Here is a 13,960-nt window from a genome sequence, read left to right as displayed (position 1 = left end):
CATCCTAAACATCTAAGCATTCCACTGGGTCTCTACCTGGTATGCTTCCTAAGTCTCAGCTGACCCTTCTGATGAATTAGTGCTATATATGCTTTATTCAAATATATCCTACAAAGAATATCCTACAAGCAAAATTGTTCTGTTGTGTTCTTTGTCTCCTTTCCCCTATTGTGCTGGTGGTAAAGGTCTGACTGGATAGATCCTAGGTCAAATGCCTAAGGTATCACTCTAGAAAGTCACCCCAAATGTTCGTACAGATGCTCTGATAGACCTTCCAGAGAAACATGTCTATCTTACAAGGTTTTCATCAACAAGCTTGGGTTTATTCTATGGGAAAAAAAAAAAAACCCTTGACACAATGTCAATTTCCAAAGGCCCAAGGACAAATATCACAGCTGTAACACGAAGTAGCAGAAAAAGAGGGATAAATACCCAGTTATGATGGGGAACTAGCTGACTTGTTTGGTTTGACTGATAACTGCCAACATTAAACAAGGATTCTCTCCAGCTATGGTACAATGTACACCGCCCTTACAACTCAAGGACTCCTTTTCTCTCCCAAATTTTCCTGGCAATTCCATCTGAAAGCACCAGTGACAGTCATGAACAAGCCTTAACACGGGAATCAATACTATAGCTATTAATACTGTCCTGTGAAAATTTCCTTTAGAACTTACTACCAGCAGAAGTTGTCTCCCTGAGGAAGTGGTGTGTATCATTTCCCATGTCTGCTAATGAGACTATAATTCTGATTCCTTTTATCCTCTCGCTCCTAGGAAGCTTAGAGTTGCATGTGATGATCAGCCTCGTCCACTGTCTTAGCCCTCAGGGTTAACAATGTTTTTTCTGTTTTTTCTATAGTTTGGACTTCCCATCTGTATTGTGTGTGTCCTGTGTTATAAGCCACCTCAAATGCTCATTAAAGACAGGGAGTGTAAGTATGCTAATGGACTTCTTTTTAAAAACCACTTTTGCTATCTTAGCTCCCAACACACACCTATCTGCACTTGTTCCAAACAAAAAGCACTTATTTGGCAGATGAGGAAACTGAGGCACAGAAGCTCACTTGCTCAAGGTGGTACCCATTTAGTTGGCTTTTTGACACTCAGATCAAGCTCTGAATCAAACCAAAACAAGTCCCATTATCTACACACTACTGTGGTAGATCCCGGGGCATACAAAAATGAGTAAGTTGTGATTATAGCTGAAGAATCTTGCTAATCTATGCTTTTAGTTAAACGACATCTAGTCTATCCTAAAGTGAATAAAACTTCACTAGTTACAATGGAATCTGTTCTGACTGAAGACCATCAAGGTCACCCTGCAGTAACCTATAGCCTCCGACTGGCACCAGAAATGTCCTCATTTCCTGAGGGGCCTCAGGGCTTGGAATGATCCAAGGATTACTTGGTCTAGAGCCACGCTGGAATCCTCACAGGCAAAGGACAGCACTATTTGAAGAGGCCTTTTCTCACACCATTCAATACATGCCAAGATAAAATTTTTTCCTCTTACTTTGCTCATGCTTTCTCACATTATCAACACATGGCAGAGGTACAAAAGTGACTTAAGTCATTATGTCTGATTCAGCTGAAGTTATGAAAAAACAGATTACTTAGGACTTGCAATGTGACCTTGACTAGTCCTCGATCAACTCATTAACTAGATAAATGCCTTTCATCATCACTAGGGGAAGGGTAATTAGTCATCATAAAGCACTTTAATACAAAGTGCTGTGTAAACACTAAACAACAAAGCTCAGAAACAGCAAGATTAATAAGAAACACAGGGGTACATTTACCAGCAAATGGAACTTACAACAGGGTCTTCCCACATTCCTGGCAGAGACCCCTCCTTTCAGCTAATGGAATATGAGTCTCTAAAATCATTAGCACTTGGCCTGACAATAGTTCACATTAGCAACATTTCTCCTTGAAAGAAAAGAAGAAAATTTATTCCTGGTAGGCAGCCATAAAGACATCTCAATTACTAGTTAGCCAGATGGACAATTACTATTTGAGTACCTACTATATGCTAGGTACAGAGCTAGGCACGACAGATACAATGGTGAACACAAGTCTCTGCCTTTATGGAGTCTACAATCTACAATACAAACTTTGTCTTATTAATAGTGGCACCTGCAGAAACAAAGCCTTACTAAAATAAAGGCAAGTAAAAAAAAGATGCCTAATCCCTGAAGAACTAGACAAACAATAGGCTAATGGGGAGAGGAAGAGTTCCGGGAATTAGGTTACCAGGGATTTCCCATTCTTTCCCCTAACTCATCACAGGTACTATCCATATTCCATTAGCTTATAAAGACTGTGACTTTGTCTCCACACAGTGCAGATTACAAAGGTTTACTGCTCCAACAAAGCAGTCAGCTGAACTGAGAGCACTAAAAATAAGGTCAGTCAGACTTCTTAGAATCAAGGGATCTTCTACAAAGTGTTTTTAGGCATTCTATTGGTAAGATCTAAATTTTGTGGGAAGACAGAGCTAAAGCACACTATGGTGACCTGTCTTTTCAACCCTGCATTTGATTTCTGGACTGGTAGGTTAATTTCCTTAAAAGAAAAAAAAAAATCATCTCTCCCACTTATGACAGCTTACCTAGTTCAGCCTGAACGACTGTAACTATTCCTGCAAACCTTGCTTTGTGCAGCTTATACAAGCAGTGCATCCCATCAAACACTGCAGGAAGAGATAGCCTTGAAACTCTCTGTCTTTATATAGGAGGGAAATATTTATCCAGGTTCTTAACTGGTTTCAGAAAGGTCACCTCTCTGCAAAGGTTCTCTGGTCTACTGTTAACTGGGTACCAGTTATGTGGAAAATCAAGATGTGTTTGGCAGAAAATGCTCAGAAAGCACTAGGGATCCCAATTCCACCACTCAGAGAGCTGGTTAGATTAAAACCTCCAAAGGCTGTCATTTAATCTTCCACAATAAGAGAATTAGAAGGATGTCCTTTGAGTTCAACCCACAGCACAACAGACTAAACTTGTTCTGCCTCACTAAGTGCAGTAAAGAATGAGCAATCGTTCCTTCCCACCCACCCCTCCAACCCACCCAAGCTCCTTTCTCAAGGGATGCCTAAGTGATCTATTCACATGACTCTACGATCAACCTGTATCCATGACAGTATCTGCTGTCACCAACCTCCAAAGGTTAATTTCTTAAATATGTCTAAACTAGACGACCACAGAAGGTGAAAATCAGTTTTCTTTTCAATTTCATGCTGCCCTCATCGTTTTCACCTGCATAAAAGAGCTAGCTCCACGCATTTTTTTCATCTTGCCTCCAAGATCGCACGCAGTTGTTGGATAAGCCGGCCACTGCTCCCAAAGAAGCACTATCAGATTTTCACTCACCTGAGAGGAGACTTCCCGTACACCCTCATCCCGAGACTGGTCACTGGGGTCACTTCGTCACCCCCTCCCACTCCCGTCTTCCAGGCCCTTCATCCAGGAAAAGTCAGTCGCAAATTTAAGGCCCGGCCCTGTCGGGTTTCGAAAAGATCCCAGAGGACTTGGGCCGAGGGACAAAGGAAAGTGAGGTCAGGGTCTGCCTTTCCAGCTTGGGATAGGCCTGGGGCCGCTCACCCTCCACCCCTCACACCACCTCCGTCGTCCCGGGTCCCTCAAACCTTGCCCCTTAAGTCCCGAACTAGCTGGACCCGGGCCCGGAGCTCGCTCGCGCCCCTTCCGCGAGGCCCCAGCCCGGACCCCTGCCGCCACCCAGAGCCCCCCGCACCTTCTTGGGCGCCTTGGTGACGGTGGCCATGAAGGAGTACTTCTCGGCGTCCTCAATCTCCTTGGCCTGCTTCAGCTCCTCCCCGACACCGGGCAGCGGCATCGCGTCAGGCATCGACATCCCCCGGCCGGCCCGGGCCGCGGCTGACCCGCCGCCCCCGCCTCTTTCCCTTACGGGCGCCCGCCCGCCTACCCGCGCGGCACCCTCCGACACGCGCTCGCCCACCCTCCAGGCGGGGCCCCGCGCCGAGCCGCGTCCGGTGCTGAGGTGCTGGGGCCGGCGCCTCGTCCGCTCGGCCGTCCAAGACAGCCGGACAGCAACGGCAGCGACAAGAGCACCAGAAGCAAGCAACACGGAGCTCCGACCGGCCCGCGCCACCACCTCCGCCGCACGCAAACACGCACGCAAAGTAAGGGTAGAGGGCGGTGACGCCACGTCGAGTACTGGCAGCTCCCGGCGGGCAGGGGAGAGGCGGGGAGAAACGGCGCTCTGTCATGACGTCACCACCCTGGACTGGGCCGCCGAAGCCACCCCTTTTCCTAGCTCGCTCGGGAAGAAGCTCCAGGGGTGAGCCGGGCCCTTTGTACCGCCAGGTGGCGCCATTAGCCTTGTGAGCGGCGCGTGGTTCCTGCAAGGTTGCCGCGGAACTGGAGGGCCTTTGGACTATGGGGTTCCAGGAATGGTCTCAGAAGGGTGTAGGGATGCTTGTGAGCAGACCAGAGCCCCACACGACACAGCCTTCACCCAGTCCTAGGAAGCTTCCGGGGCCCAAGATAGCCCACTCACTGCCCCCTCCCCAGACCCTTTGAAACAGAAGCCCCTTCCTAAGAGGCAGCGTTTGCCTCTTTGACACCATAAGGGTGGGTAGAACAGACCCAGAGCAGTGTGGTTTCTGCACAACTCTTTGTGACCTCCTCCACCACCGTCTCCGCTGGGCCTTGCTTGTTTACAGGACCTTCGTGCCGCAGAGCTGGTGGGATGGGGCTAATGATGGGTCAGAGGATGGAGAAGGAGGGGTGGGGGAGGGGAAGAGAAGTCGTTGTGTTCACCCCCACCCGCTCCGGATCAAGCATTATACTCTGACAGCTTCCAGGGCCGCACCAGGGCATTCATGGACTATTCACGTGCTATTACTGGGCTCTACTATGTGCTACCCCTGTGCTAAGGCCCTGGATAGTACAGATGTGTGTAATACATTTTATGTTTCGTTAAACCTTAGTCCAGCTGGCAAGGCAATGTCAGCTAAGGTTGCTTGTCCTTTGACATTCAAATGACACTGGCTGAAATTCCCACGTCCTGTGGAAAGTCCAATGCTCCCCCTCTCCCCTGATTTCTGTGAATTACTGGGGAGACTTAGATCTTTCAAGGTTACCTCTGGCTCTAGTTTTCTGCCTCATCTGAAGTTTTAGTCACTCTCCTGGTCTTGTGGCTGTTTCTTTAGTTCCTGCTGTCAATTCAAATATGGAAAACAGTCCCTTCTCCTTTCAACCCGCACCCCTATTCCAAAACAACCACAAAAATAATGCCATAACATGTAGCAGAACTTCTAATGAAGGTTTTTGGGCCACAGGGGAGAGGTTACATCACACCACAAACAACTTGAAGTCACATTTCTGAAATGTTCTGAAAAGTTATTTTGGCTATCTCGTCACCCGGGACTTCTCATTAGCCACACCGCCCCACAAAGCTCCCTGGCCCATGGTCGTTTCATCTCCCTTCCTCCTGTTCCTCCCTTCCCATCCCTCCACCTCACCTTCCCCTCCTTGATTGACTTTGGGAAGCCAGATTCCTCTCTACTCTGCTGAGTGTTCCAGTCTTCCCAGGGCCCTTTTCTTAAATTCCTCCCATCCCACCTTCTTATATCCAGAAACCCAGCAGGTCTCTGGCAGGGTCAGCTCTTTCAAGAAAGAAGTTGTGATTTGAAGAAACGTTTTCCCCACTGGTTTACATTCAAGGTTAGGAAGAGTGTGAAATACTTGCTTCTGGGGTCCCAGAACTCTTAGAGAATCCCATGTTCCAACCACCCAGCCCCATGAGGCTGTCTGTTTGAAGTAGGCTGTGGAAGTGCCTGGAAGGATGCACTTCTGCAGATCTTCATCTTTCACTGTTAGGATTGTCTCTTCTGCCCATTCTTTCAAGCCCCTTGACTTCCCTCTCAGAAGTATTCCTGTAGCAGAAGGGACAAAGAGATGGGGGAGCAGAATACGAGATTGATCCAAAAGGGTGCCAGACTGGCACTTTTCTTCTTATTCCCCAGCTGGGGCCAGGAGCTATGCCTGCTCGCCCAGGACTCTTTGGATATATGGTCAGAAATAGCTTTCATCCTGTGGGTTTGCCCAAACTGTTGTCAGAGTCCAGGGATCAGAGCTGCCTGCTTAGAGAACAGAGGCAGGGCCAGCTGGAACAGAGGTGAAAACTCCACATCCCTTGAATAGGAAAACATGTGACTTAGGTTAGCTTATTTGAAAAAAAAAAAATAGGTGTTTTTGTCTTTTGGGTTTGATTTTTAAAACTCCCGTTGTCTGAGAGCTTTGTGTGTCAGTCCCCCAGCTCTGCCGTGCCTGTTAGCATTCAGACTGCAAGACGGCTGGGGACTGGAGTTCAGCCTCTCTTTTATGCCCCCTGAACCAAAGTAACAGGTTTTCCCTTACACTAGGCTCACAGAATTGCCTGCTGCTGCTGCTGATGGTGACAACAGGGCCAGGTCTACAGGAAGCAGTACCTTTGCAGTCTGAGGCAAAAGGAGATCAGCAGGTGTGACTCCACTTACATGAGTGCCTGGCCCAAGTAGAGGATGGGGAGGCTGACCTAGAGGAGTCAAGGTGCTTACATTGAAAGCGGGAGGGCCAGCACTCCCTGTCCTGGTGGAAAGGCAAAAGGCCTAGGTGGTTCATGTCAGGCTAGAGCCAAGGGCATTCCTGGAAACAAGCACGCTGTGGAGGACACGGATGGTTGCCATCCCCACTGCTATGTGTGGGCTGGAGATCAAAGAGCTCACCCAGTCGGAGGGTGTGACGACATAACATCGGTGAGAACCACCGCATGCTCCCCGCCCCCCACCAGATGACCCCACATGGCCCAGCTACGGGCATGACTGCTCATGGATGGAAGAAGTGACCTTCCCACCCAACCTGGCCCCAAGTCTAGCTACCAGTCTACTCACCCACCTGTCTGAGCTGAGCCTCCGCGCTAGGTCAGGTGGGTGAGTCAGGGCTCACTCCCCTGAACGGCACCATCCCGACGACAGATGTGGCTACCAGGAGCCAAGGTTTGAGAAGAGCAGGGACCCAAGGACAGGTACACCTGTTGTGTGTGGTGGAGGGAAGTCTCCAAAGGGTCTAGAGCCCAGAGGGACCCTGCTCTAGAAGGGAGTAGCCTGAGGAGAGAGGTGAACTGGGAGATGCTCTTACCAGAAATATGGTAGCAGGAGGTACAGTATGTGGGCGGGGGCTGGTTAATCAAATTCACTCTTCTGTCTACCCCCAACATAACCCTCCACGTGCATTCATTTCTACTTAATTCATAAGATATACCCTGAATGCTGAAGATGTGCTGCGAGCAGCGCTAGATGTTGGGACGACAGAGACAAGTGAAGTGCCGGGCCCTACCTGGGAGTGCTGGTGGGGTGGGGGATGGGAGGGTGAGCAGGAAAAGCTTTGCAGAGAAGATGCTGCCCCAGCTGATTCTTGACATATAAGCAGCTGGACAAGGCAGGAAAGGGATTCCAGGCTGAGGGAATAGCCTGAGAAAAGGCAGGGCAGTGACACAGCCTGGCATGTTACAGGAACTATAAAGATTTCAGTGTGGGTGGGGCATAGGGTGCAAAGCAGGGTGGAGCGAGAGCTGCAGCCGGAGCCAGATCCCACGGAGCCTGGTGAGCTGTGGGTGGCTGGTGGTGACGTCCCCCGGGGTTGGTGAACACAAGGAGGAAGAGAAGCAGGTCAGATGGAGGGGCTGCTAAGATCAGGAGTGAGCTTGAGACAGGATGAGTTTGATATGTGTGTGCAGTGCACTGTCCCAGAGGCCCAGGGGAGCCTATGGTGGCTGCTCCCTGCTGGCCTGGCACCCTTCTAGAGCAAGGCCGTGCTGTCCCTAGAGCCCATTCACCTCCTGGGGTCTGAGCCCCACTCTAGTCATTTTCTTTCTGTCCAGGAGCCCCCTTGTTGCACAACCCTGGGAGGCACCGTAGACACAGTAATTGATGTGAAGGGTGCCCTGAGATGTGACTCCAGATTGCTAATCTGCCCTGCTGGCCCTGAGGGGATGCCCAGGGGCAAGATTCCCAGCTGCACCTCTGTGGCTCTGGGCGCTAGCTCCCCAGGCGTGCCAGGCTCCTACTTCCCACAGCTCCCGGTTCCCTACTTCCAGCCTCCTTCCCTCCCCTCTCTGCAATCCCAGCCCTGTTGGGAAGAGGCTCCCGAGGGCCAAGGGCTGAGAAAGACTCCTCCTTCTCTGTCTCCTCCTCTGCTTGTTATGATCATATGTATTATTTATTTTACTATTTATTATTACTTTGAACATAATCTTTAGAGGAAAGAAAAACCTGTGAAGATAAAAATCTCTTTAGGTCTCCTTAAGTTCACTTCTGGTTCTTCTCAGTTTGCAGAAGCTCACTTTTGCGTACCTGTGATCTGTAGGTACATGTCATTTTGCGTTCTGCTTTGGTCAAATTACAGTATTTCAAAAACATGTTACCACATACAGGGATTGTTTACATACTTATCATTGTCAGTGCTTCCCAAGGGTGCTATCAGATTGCCAGAGGAGCTTTGCCTAATTGTTTTCCTATTGTTGTTTGAGTCGTTTCCAACTCAGTGAAATATAAGCAGAGTGTGCGTCGGGGTAGGAGTCAGAGTGGGAATGGCTTTCAAGCAAAATGGACAAGCTAGGGTTGCAGCATCAGATCCTTCCAGAGAGAAGGAACAAAAATGTTCAGCACTGGGGTCAATTGTCCCAGCTGTAAACAGGGCCTGGGGGAAGGCACATTTTTGCCATAAGGGCGTGTGAGGTCCATTGCCTGGACCTCATGATGGCTGACTCATGGGGAGGCTGCATGGTATGGAGGGAAGCTGGGCAGATGGAAGTGTGGCCTCAAGTCTTGACTCTACTACTAACTTGGCCGCTGGAATCCTGAGGTTTTCTGGGCCTCTGTTTCCTCCTGCAAAACAGGGTGATAGCTCTCCGTCTGAGGCTTGTGATGACCCAGTCCAACAAAATAATAAATATAAAAGAGCTTTGAACAGCTTGCAAGTATTGTGCACATGTAAGTTATTAACATGTGGATCCAAGCTAAAAATCTGGAGGGGAAAGGAGTTATTGTCGAGAATTTGAAACTCTCCCTGTGCCTTGCTTCCCAGAATGACAAGAATAAGCAGAAACCTGACTGCTGCAGAAAAGGATTGTCATTGCCGGTCCTGAGTACTTGTTTACACTGGGATTGTACTTCCTTGAAAAGGAAGGCTGGACCTGCCCCAACCATGAGCAGATGTTACTGCACTGGCCCAACCTGGCCCCTGGGTATGGCTACTGTGTGTCTAGCAGCCCCTCAAGACTTCCTCAGATGCTTTCTTTGGGGGGTTGGACCAGAGAGTCTGATGTATCTTTCTTTAGTTTCCAAAGCTGCAGCCCATAAAAGTCAAGGCTGAGAAGGCATCCAGTAATTGTAAACAATGTTCAAGGAATCTGTTCTGATGATTCTTTGTGCTACTTTGTGTACTTTTGACAGTGTGTGTGTGTGTGTGTGCGCGCGCATGTGTATGTGTTTGTGGTGAGGAGCTTACCAAAAAAGGACTCCAGAAATTGTGAAACTGGCCTTGGCTTTCAGCCTCTGCCCATGTCTCTGCCAGTCAGTTATTTACTGAACACCGGCTCTGCTAGGTGCCAGGGAGCCCAAAGTCAACAAGACAGGCACAGTTCCTGTCTTCATTGGGCTTAGAGTCAATAGCAGGCCTTTGTCACAAAATCTGGGTCCCCCAATACCTTCTCAGAGAGGAGCCCTCCTCCTTACTCTCTCCATGTGCCCTACCCGGCAGAGTCCTTCCTAGAAGTAAAAGTCATCCTCTCCCTGCCTCTGAGACGGTGCCAGGCCCCAGGGTGGGGAGAAAGACAGCAGTCCATCCCCAGAGTTCAGATAGACTTACCAACCCTTGGAGTCGCCCTGAGTCTTTAAGAAGCTTCTGAAATACTGTCTCCCTGGCAGATATCCTTTCCCAAGACAATGGAGAGTGGGCTGGCAAGGTGGAGCTGCCGGTTTGCCGAGATCAGGCACTGCAGTGCCTGTCTGTGCCTCTCACAGGTACCGCCTCTCCACCCCCGCCTGCCACTTGCTCCTTGCCAGGCGATTAGATACCCTGTTGGGGGCTAGTAGAGGCGTTTGCCTTGATTGGAAAGGCACTGGGACTGGATGGAGTGGGACAGGCGGAAGCGGCAACTTCCCAAATCCCAGGTGGCCAGGGTCTTGCCCCCTTCACCCCAAAGGCCCTGCCCTGTGGCTGGTTTGTTGGAGCTGGAGGAGAGAGAGTGGTCAGCTGTTGGTTGTGTGGAGGCCTGCTGCTGGGTGGGAACCCGCCTTCCTCACCCTTTCTGGTGTGCAGGGCGGGCCCTATTGCGTCACCCTTGGAGCCTCTGCTCCGGCTTTGCAGCCAGCTGGGCCCCTGGAGGAGGGACTCTCCCTGTTTTTCAAAAAACCGTTAACCATTTCATCCTCCTAGGCCTTCCTATAGCAGATCTGGATTCCCCAGGCTGCCCCCCATGCCTCTGTCCGGGCCTTAAAAACCCCTGTTCTGCTTCACGATGCACAGATGTTCTGCCTGGGCAGCCTTTTGAGGGTTGAAGTTTCCACCTTACCCAGTGCACGCCTGGCCTCTTCCCCAGGAAAGGAGTTAACCTCCCTCAGCCCCACCCTAAGCAGTTGTCCCATTCTGCAGCAGTGAGGAATGATTCGTCAGCCTCTGTCATGAGCTCATGCCACTTCCACACTCCAAACAGCGTCGGACAAAGGGTCAACACAATGTTTTAGACCAAGAGGAAGAGTGGCGCCCAAGACAGCATCTAGGAGCTTGGACATTGGCCTTGCTCCACAGCAACTCTAGCCATTTCCTACAGACCTGCTCGGGCCTTTGCCCTCTTTACAGGGACCAGGGAATGTGTGGGTGGAGCGACGGTCCTAAGGGGCCCAAGGGTCTGATGGAGGAGAGTCCCAAGTACACAGTGTTTCCCTGCTCCTGTAGGGGCTGGGAGAGGAGGCATGGGGGGCAGAGTGGGGACGGGAGGAGTGCAGAGAGGCCCTTCCAGTCAGGAAGGCCCAGACTACATTCCTGCTCAGGACTTTCATCTCCCAGCCTCAGCACTCCCCTCACTACCCCACCCGTTCCAGGGCCTGAAATAGCCTGAAACTTCATCCAAGCCTAGACCTAGGTCCCAATTTTAGTTCCACAAACATTTGGCTGCGCCATAACTTGCAGAATCCTGGGCTGGGTCCTGTAGGGGATGTAGAGATGAATGAGGCCCAGCCTCTGCCTTCAGGGAGCTTGTAAAACATACCCTGTGACTGTAGTCAAAGGCATAAGACGTCTGTGGGAGAAGAAAGAAAAATGGCTTTCTGTGGAAGGAGTGGGAGCAGACTTGTGGAGGAGAGTTGTTCTTGTGGAATCTCAAAGAATGAGTACGATTTCAACAGGCAGAAATGAGGGGCACTGATTCTGGATGGAAGGAACAGCAAGAGCAAACCTATGGAGGTGTGAAACTTACAGTATGTTCTGGAACATGGCCCGAAGTCTGGTTTGACTGGAGCGCAAGGGGGACTATTGAGCGGTTTACAGTTTCCATGCATGTGTCATTTAATTTACCAGTGAGTTTGTCTAGCCTTCTTGCAGGCCGAAGGCTCCCAAGGGGCAAAGACCTATTGGTTCCTAGAACTGTGCAGGCCAGAAAATGGGGGCACAGAGAGGTTGATGAAACTTGCTTGGAGCGATACAGCACATCAGGGATAGAGCGAGGACCAGGTTCCCCTACCCTTCTCTGTCTTGGCTCAGTTCAGGTCCCCTAGTCCAAGGAGCTTAATCCATGAGCTGACTGACCCCTTAGGAGGTCAGGAAGACGTTTGAAATGAACAGCCACGCATCAACGATGAACACAAAGATTTAGCCACATGTGTGTTCCTCATGGTGTTGCATATAAGCGTGGAATGAATAGCCCCATGACACTTGATGGGAAAGAAAGGCCAATATTCTTTATTTTTCCTAGTTTATTTAATCTGGTCCCAAGCCCCATCACAGTTGGTGAGAATTTTAGGATCACTATTAGGGCTTCATCCCTCGGCTCATCGGGTTTTACAAAAAACAAAAAACAAAATTCCCCAGACAAGCAAACAAAGAGCCTGGTCTTGTAGAGTTGGGGCAGCTGGTCCTTGTTCAGTGGAGATGGCCACAGTGTCGTTGCTCCTTGTGCCCTGTGTTGAATGCCGGTCCTTTCTGTCTGTGGACACTGCTTCTCCAGGCAAGCTGCTAAGCCACCCACTCACAGCGGCCTCTCCCAACAGCTGGCCACTTAGTGGTCTTTCTTCCTGCCTCCTCTTTACGGCCATCTTCATACCAGTTTTTGCCATCCTGAGAGGTGGGAGACTGTGTGTGTTCCAGGTGGCTCTCAACTTCTCCCACTTGTGGACGTTCATGCTCCCCCACCCTCTGCTCAGGTACTGGAAATCACTGCCCCACAGGTAAGCCTCCTCCCATTCCTCAGTTGGAAAACCAGCCCCAATCTTCTGTGACCTCCAGGACTGGAAGTCCCAGCTGCCCTCCTCGGAGGATGTGGGAAAAATACTTCACATTCTTTTTGGAAGAGTCCGCAGCCAAGAAAATCAGATACGACTGATTTCTCAATCAGGTTACGCTGCCACATTAAACGTTCAATTAATCACCCTGTCCCACCACTAATAGCAAAGAAGAGTTCAGCAGTAGGTGACCAAAAATACGGTAAAGATCATTCTGTACAACATGGAGACTGTTTAATAACATGGAAAGGTATTCACAATAGAACTGACAGCTGAAAAAAGCAGCTTTTAAGATAGCATTACAGTTTGAACTAATTTTTTGATAAACATAAAATTATGTGTTTATACAAAGGAAAAAGAACTGAAAAGGTAAACACCAAAATGCTTATTTCCTCTGTGTTGTGAGATTACAGGTCATTTTTATTTTCTCATTTTAGCTTGTTTTTATTTTCTAAAAATTCTACAATGAGTGTGTATTGCCTTTTTTGGGTGAGTAATTTGAAGAAAACATTAATTTTAAATGATAAAAGTAATGCATACTCATAAAAAAATCTAAAGAAACAGATGTATGTGCAACACAAGTGCAAGTCCTCTTCCCTGTTCACTTCCACACTCCAGGCTTAGAGTGAGGAACCTCACTCCATGTGCTGTTTTTTGTATTTTCATACATACATTAAGAAAATTGCACAAATAGGACTATCCATATTACTCTACAACAGTTTCCTAGTAAAACTGAGATAACAATGTTACCTATCTTACTGGGGGTTTTATCACAATTGAGTTAATATATGTAAAGCACTTAGAGCAGAACCTGGCATATAAAAAGCACTACATGAATTTTAAGAATTTTAGTGTATTTATTATTTAATTTCCCATTCTACTTCATAGACGTCACTTTATATTAGGACTATATCAATTTAATACTTAGGAAAAATTAAAAATTATTTTTTTGAAAGTTGAAACAAATAAATAGCTGACTTCTCATCTGTTCCTCCCATCACTTGGAGATGGGCTGCCTGGTGGAAAGTCCCCCCTTTGTTGCTTTCACATTGATGACGTGGGCTGGCATTTACCTGAATGACCATGGGCCTCAGATGGGCAATCTATTCAGCCAAATGCCATGTTTACCTAGAGGCCTAGGCTTATCTGAACTATTTACACCCTTCTGGAGGAGAAGGAAGCTGAAATTCCCTAAGCCCCCTGGAAATCTACATAGTTGTGAACTGCACAGCGACCTTGGCTCACCTGGTTGTAGATTTTGTCCAGGTGTGGCTGCAAAACAGAGGAAGAAAAACAGAGATCAGGTTGACAGTGCAGCTGTAGGAAAATGTAAACATTTGTTGCACATTAAACATTTGTAAACATTTGTTTTCATCAATCACTGAAAACACGTCAGCAGGGAAGACCAGTTTTAATAATTGGCAATAAGATAGTG

The 13,960-nt window shown here is 48.8% G+C and overlaps 1 protein-coding gene across 3 annotated transcripts in view; it reads right to left on the bottom strand.

Moving 5' to 3' along the window:
• Positions 1-10,273, bottom strand: part of AHCYL1 (adenosylhomocysteinase like 1) — a 45,917-nt gene extending 35,644 nt beyond the window's left edge. For 2 of the 3 annotated variants that reach the window (XM_067727185.1, XM_067727186.1), the window contains exon 1: positions 3,756-4,161. In XM_067727185.1, coding sequence (XP_067583286.1) covers positions 3,756-3,875 — 120 coding nt within the window. In that variant the 5' untranslated portion in view covers positions 3,876-4,161. Of the gene's footprint in view, positions 1-3,755; positions 4,162-9,895 lie in introns of those variants that run through there. The other variant, XM_067727187.1, reaches the window with a different exon arrangement.
• Between the last annotated feature and the right edge of the window lie 3,687 nt (positions 10,274-13,960).

This window comes from Pseudorca crassidens, chromosome 2 (genome assembly GCF_039906515.1).
Source record: "Pseudorca crassidens isolate mPseCra1 chromosome 2, mPseCra1.hap1, whole genome shotgun sequence".
NCBI lineage: Eukaryota > Metazoa > Chordata > Mammalia > Artiodactyla > Delphinidae > Pseudorca > Pseudorca crassidens.
The sequence above is the reverse complement of the archived record's forward strand: the minus strand, read 5'-3'. Positions and strand labels throughout refer to the sequence as shown.